The sequence below is a fragment of the Neophocaena asiaeorientalis genome, unplaced genomic scaffold, assembly GCF_003031525.2.
Source record: "Neophocaena asiaeorientalis asiaeorientalis breed wild unplaced genomic scaffold, Neophocaena_asiaeorientalis_V1.1 scaffold357, whole genome shotgun sequence".
NCBI classification, from domain to species: Eukaryota; Metazoa; Chordata; class Mammalia; order Artiodactyla; family Phocoenidae; genus Neophocaena; species Neophocaena asiaeorientalis.
Window position 1 is genome coordinate 850,833 of NW_020173270.1, and position 6,223 is coordinate 857,055.

Sequence of the window (6,223 nt, forward strand, 5' to 3'; positions counted from 1 at the left end):
TTTTTTTTTTATTTTATTTGTGTGTGTGTTTTAATTGAAGTATAGTTGATTTACAATATCATATTAGTTTAAGATGTACAGCACAGTGATTCAGTTATTATATATATATATACACACAGATTCTTTTCCCTTATAGGTTATTCTTTTCCCTTATAGGTTATTCTTCAGATTCTTTTCCCTTATAGGTTACTACATAATATTGAATATATTCTCTGTGTTATACAGTAGGTCCTTGTTGGTTATAGTAAAGTGCAGTTTTAACTGTATCTCATAGATGTGCAAACTGAGATCCAGGGAGGGGAAGCCAGGTGCCCAAGGCCATCCAGCTGGCTGCTTGCATACCCAGGACTTGAGCCCAAGCCGTAGGGTCCAGAGCCCATGCACTCAACCAGCACACACACGAACAACAACAGAAACAATACTATTACCAGCTTTGTGCCAGGCTCTGCAGTGGGACTTTCCCTTGGGTTGCCCCTGCTCTGAAGATCATGGTGGAAATTCAGGGATGGGAAGCCCATGAACCTCAGCACAGTTAAGGGATTGGCAAATAGTCCCTGGCAGTAATGGGATCTCATCACATCACCATTTACACTCAGGACTTTCTCAAATGTCAGCTCCTTCTCTGATCTCCCTGCCTCACAGCCCCCCATTTATTCTCCAACACACACACACACACACACACACACACACACACACACACACACACACACACAAGCCTCACAGCTTGTGGGATCCTAGTTCCCTGACCAAGGATGGAACCTGGGCCCTCAGCAGTGAAAACGTGGAGTCCTGACCACTGGACCACCAGGGAATTCTCAAGGGTCACCTTACTTTTTTTGGTTTTCAAGTTGCATACCTCTCGCCCTCCCTAGGAGGAGAGCAGTGGAGTGGCTTTGTCTGCGTCACCATCCATAGTGTCCCAGGAGCGCTCAATAAATATTCACTCACTGAATGAACCATCATCACCATAATGAAAACGGCTTCCATATATCCAGTCTAGCACACAGTAAGTGCTCAATAAGTGTTGGTTGAGTGAATAATATGATAATTATAGTCATACTAATGATGACCATTTATCTTTTCAACATTCTATCAACATCCTAATGTCACATAGTAGGACCTTATAAATACGTTGGGAATGAGTAAGAGTAACATCAGGGGAGGGAATTCCCTGGTGGTCCAGTGGTTAGGACTCCACGCTGTCACTGCTGAGGGCCCGGATTCGATCCCTGGTCAGGGAACTAAGATCCCACAAGCCGTGTGGCGCAGCCAAAAAAAACAACAAAAAAGAGTTAACATTAGGGGATAAAGATGTGGTACATATATGCAATGGAATACCACTCAGCTATAAAAAAAGAATGAAATAATGCCATTTGCAGCAACATGGATGAATCTATCACATGTGGAATCTAAAATATGACACAAATGAATTTATCTACAAAACAGAAACAGACTCACAGACACATAGAACAGACTTGTGGTTGCAAGGGGAAGGGGGGTGGGAGAGGGATGGATTGGGAGTTTGGGATTAGCAGAAGCAAACTATTATATATAGTATGGATAAACAACAAGGTCCTGGCCTTCCCTGGTGGTGCAGTGGTTAAGAATCTGCCTGCCAATGCAGGGGACATGGGTTCAGAGCCCTGGTCCAGGAAGATCCCACATGCCGCGAAGCAACTAAGCCCATGTGCCACAACTACTGAAGCCCACGCGCCTAGAGCCCATGCTCCGCAACAAGAGAAGCCACCGCAACGAGAAGCCCGTGCACCGCACTGAAGAGTAGCCCCTGCTCGCCGCAACTAGAGAAAGCTTGCGCACAGCAACGAACGAAGACTCAACGCAGCCAAAACAATAAAATTAAATTAAAAATTAATTAATCAATTAATTAAAAAAAAAGATGAGTGGATGGGTGGATGGATGAATGGTTGATTGGTTGGATGGATAGATGAATAGATGGATGAATGGATGGGTGGATGGTTGGTTGGATGCATAGTTGGTCGGTCTGGGGTCCCCACCCATCAGCCCTCCAGGGCGCAAAGGCAAAGTGAGGCGGGGCAGCTGTCCCATCCGAAGCTCCGCCCCTCCCCGCCCCCGCAGCGTCTTCTCGTCGGCAGACTGCGCCGCTCACCTGGTGGCCTCCCCTTTAAGACGCGCTCACCTGGGTGCTCACCTGCGCGCGGGCGCTTCCGCAGGAAGAAGGAAGCGGCGCCACCGTCGCCTCCCGGCCCTCCCTCCCCACCAGCCAGGTCTGCCGGCCGCCACCATGTCCGCCTCAGCTGTCTTCATCCTCGATGTCAAGGGCAAGGTGAGTCTGGGCGCAGGGAGTGGGGAACGGACAGGTGAGGCTGCACCCTCCCGGACCCCGAGGCGGCCCCTCCTTGCAGGCAGCGAGGCCCCGGAAAGCTCTGGGGGCGTGGAGACACCCCTCCCCCAATCCCTGGGAGTCCCGCGTCGAATCCCACCTCCACTGTTCACTAGCCGCGTGTCTGAGGCAAGGGGCTTCTCCTCTCTGAGCCTCAGTCTCCCTGTCCGTACAAATGGGAATAACAGAAGTCCCCACCCAAGAAGAACGAATACAACCTTGTGCGTGTATACCACCTAGCGCAGTCGCCCTGCTGCAAACATTAGGCGTTCAGCCAATTGAAATTATTATTTCTGTCGCCATCATCATCCACAGTACTAATATTTGGGAAAGACAGCAGGGGCCGGAGAGCCTAATCCCCCTTTGGGGCTGTCTTGTCCCTTTCTGGTGCCCCCTCCCATTCGTCTTGTCATTCGGTAGCAATAATAACAGTGGCGGTGAAAATAATATTTCTGATAATAATCGTAGTGGGAGCTAAGGTGTGTGAGGACCTGCGGGTGCCCTCTCTGTTCTAAACGCTGGACTAAACAACCTCACCAAGTAGGTATTATTATTGCTGCTTGCCAGGCAGAGCTATATGAACTATGAGAGATGTATGAGAGATATATGGATATAATTGTTTCTTTTCCTTTTTTCTCTCTTTCTTTCCTTTCATCGTCCCTACCTCACCGATTTGGTGCCTATGGAGCCTGGCTTGAGAGCAGGAATTCTGGAGCTGGGGCATCTCCGTTCAATTCCCAGCTTCCTCACTGACTACGGGCGTGGTTCATACCTCAGTTTCCCCATCTGTAAAATGGAGATACCACCTACCTCATAGGGTTGTGGTGACAACAGAATAAATTAGCGAACAACCAGGCTTTAGTAGACGTCAGTGAGGGCTCTAGACGCTCTAGCTGTCATTATCACGTGCCCATTTTGCAGAGGAGGAAACTGAGATGCAGAGAGGCAGAGCCTTGCCCGTGCCCCCTCAGCCAGCAAGTAGGGTCAGAGCTCGGCACTCTGATGCCCCCGGGCGGACAGTCCCTGGATCCCAGCAGCGACCAGACCTTCTCTTCCCACCCTTAGCCCTTGATCAGCCGCAACTACAAGGGCGATGTGGCCATGAGTGAGATTGAGCACTTCATGCCTCTGCTCATGCAGCGGGAGGAGGAGGGCGCGCTGGCCCCACTGATGAGCCACGGCCGGGTCCACTTCCTGTGGATCAAATACAGCAACCTCTACTGTATCCGGGGCCACGGGAGGATCCCTGGGGGCCCGGAGTGGTGGGCAGCTCAGGCCCAGAGGTGGTGGGCTGGGACAAGAGGTGCACAATACAGCAGTGGCTCAGGCTGGAGGGTGAGGGTTCAGGGTCTGTGCTCCATTGGAACCCTTCAAAACGGCACATTTTCCTTAACCTCGCTGCCCGCAGTGGTGGCCACCACACTGAAGAACGCCAACGCCTCCCTCGTGTACTCGTTCCTCTACAAGACAGTGGAGGTAGGTCCTGGCCTTCCATTGGCCGGCTAGTCTGTCTGTTTACCTGTCTTGCCCAGCTCCTTCGGAATCCATCTCTCCTAGGAAGATTTCCCTGGGGGTGTCACCATCAAAGCCCCATCGCTCTGTGTTCTCATTAGCTGCTGTGGGATCATCTCTCCCTATAGGGTAGGAACCAAGGAGGTCTCCGGTGCTCAAAACTGAACCAGAGGGAACTGGGTTCCAGACCCAGCTCCCCCACTTCCTGGCTGTGTGACCTTGAACAAGTCACTTCTTTCTCTCTGTGCCTCTCAACTGGGTTTAGTCCTGCCGCAGGGTTGTTGTACAAATTAATCAAATTTGTACCTCTAAAGTGCCTAAAACAGTGCTCAGTATACAGTAAGTGCTCAGTAAAGGGTTGGTATTATTGTTAGCTTTACCACTAATGTTGTATCATACTATCATATGGTAATTTATTGAGCCCTTACTATATGCCATTCTCAATGACTGAGAAAGTGCTCAGTAAATACTTTTTTTTTTCCTTTGGCCGCCGTGTGGCTTATGGGATCTTAGTTCCCGACCAGGGATCGAACCTACAACCTCGGCAGTGAAAGCACAGAGTCCTGGACTTCCCTGGCCATCCAGTGGTTAAGACTCCATGCTTCCACTGCAGGGCACACGGGTTCGATCCCTGGTCAGGGACCTATGATCCTGCATACCGCATGGTGCAGCCAAAAAAAATTCCTAGTAAATATACTATACTTCGACAAACAAGAGATCTGTATTGATTTGTCTCCTCTGCCAGGCAGAGGTGGGGACACAGCTGTGCATAAGACAGGCACTGTCCTTGCCTATGCTGAGGAGTTAAAGGGCAAGAAGGAGGGACTTCACTGGTGGCGCAGTGGTTAAGAATCTGCCTGCCAATGCAGGGGACACAGGTTCGAGCCCTGGTCCGGGAATATCCCACATGCCACAGAGCAACTAAGGCTGTGCGCCACAACTGCTGAAGCCCTCACGTTCTAGGGCCCATGCTCCGCAACAAGAGAAGCCACTACAAAGAGAAGCCCATGCACCACAACAAAGAATAGCCCCCGCTTCTACTCGCCGCAACTGGAGAAAGCCCATGTGCAGCAACAAAGACCCCCAAAAATAAATAAATAAATATGTATATAAAAAAATAAAGGGCAAGAAGGAGATTCAAAGGGACATTGTGATAACCAGTCACTGGGGTGCGAGTCTCACCCTGATACTCACAGGGGTCAAGGGATAGGGGTGGCTTCACTGAGGAGCTGAGGCCTGTCACAAGGAGGCTGCTGTGAGGAGAGTGTCCTAAGCAGTGGGCATAGCATGTGCAAAGGCCCTGAGATGGGAACAGAAAAAAGGCCAGAGAGGCTGGAGCAGGATGAAGGATGAGGTTTCCAATGCTGGGTGACTGACAGGTTCTCTGCTGTGGTGATACCTATTAATCCCAGGGACTCCCATCTTGGGGCCCTCCAAGTCCCAAGGGCCCCTGGATAGAATTCAGGGAGTCCATAAACTGAGACGTATTTCTGTGTAACAGTTTTCCTTTGCCATCTTGTGTTTCGTTTTGTTTTTTTTGTTTCTTGCTGCGCGTTGCATCTTGGCTTGTGAGATCTTAGTTCCCTAATCAGGGATGAAACCTGGGCCCTTGGCAGTGAAAGTGCAGAGTCCTAACCACTGGACCACCAGGGAATTCCCATCTTGTGTATTTTATTTCATGCATTTACAAACCTTGTTCTGAGGTGGGTCCATTCCAGGAGGGCAGAGACCCTGTTGGCTTTGTTCACCATTAATATACTGACAGTGGTATATAGTAGGCACTCAATAGTTGCTTGTTGGGTGGCTGGCTGGGTGAGTGGGGACTCAGCCCACAGCTACACCAGCCACACCTCTGTGGATGTCGGTCTCCCTGCACCCGCAGGTATTCTCTGAATACTTCAAGGAGCTGGAGGAGGAAAGCATTCGAGACAACTTTGTCATCGTCTACGAGCTGCTGGATGAGCTCATGGACTTCGGCTTCCCACAGACCACGGACAGCAAAATCCTGCAGGAGTGAGTGGGCCCTGGGTCAACCACAGGGTGGGCCATGGGTAGAAGAAAGTTGGGGAGGGCTGGGGAAGTGTCCCTGGGCCTACCTGCTCATCTCCCTGCCCTGCCAGATACATCACGCAGCAGGGCAACAAGCTGGAGACGGGCAAGTCACGAGTGCCACCCACTGTCACCAATGCTGTGTCCTGGCGCTCGGAGGGCATCAAATACAAGAAGAACGAAGTCTTCATCGATGTCATAGAGTCCGTCAACCTGCTGGTGAGCCCCCATACCTCTGCCCCACCCCTGCCATGGCCTTAGGGCAGGAGAGTGGGCCCTATGCCTGTTGACCCGCCCCCC

At 50.8% G+C, this 6,223-nt stretch overlaps 1 protein-coding gene across 1 annotated transcript in view; it reads left to right on the plus strand.

Annotated features, from left to right (window-relative positions):
• The first annotated feature begins 2,226 nt into the window (after window positions 1-2,226).
• AP1M2 (adaptor related protein complex 1 subunit mu 2) overlaps window positions 2,227-6,223 on the plus strand; it is a 9,403-nt gene continuing 5,406 nt past the window's right edge. Inside the window, exons 1-5 of the mRNA XM_024746003.1 lie at window positions 2,227-2,305; window positions 3,428-3,584; window positions 3,771-3,838; window positions 5,757-5,887; window positions 5,995-6,177. Of these exons, the coding sequence (XP_024601771.1) occupies window positions 2,264-2,305; window positions 3,428-3,584; window positions 3,771-3,838; window positions 5,757-5,887; window positions 5,995-6,177 (581 nt within the window). The 5' untranslated portion in view covers window positions 2,227-2,263. The remainder of the gene's footprint in view (window positions 2,306-3,427; window positions 3,585-3,770; window positions 3,839-5,756; window positions 5,888-5,994; window positions 6,178-6,223) is intronic.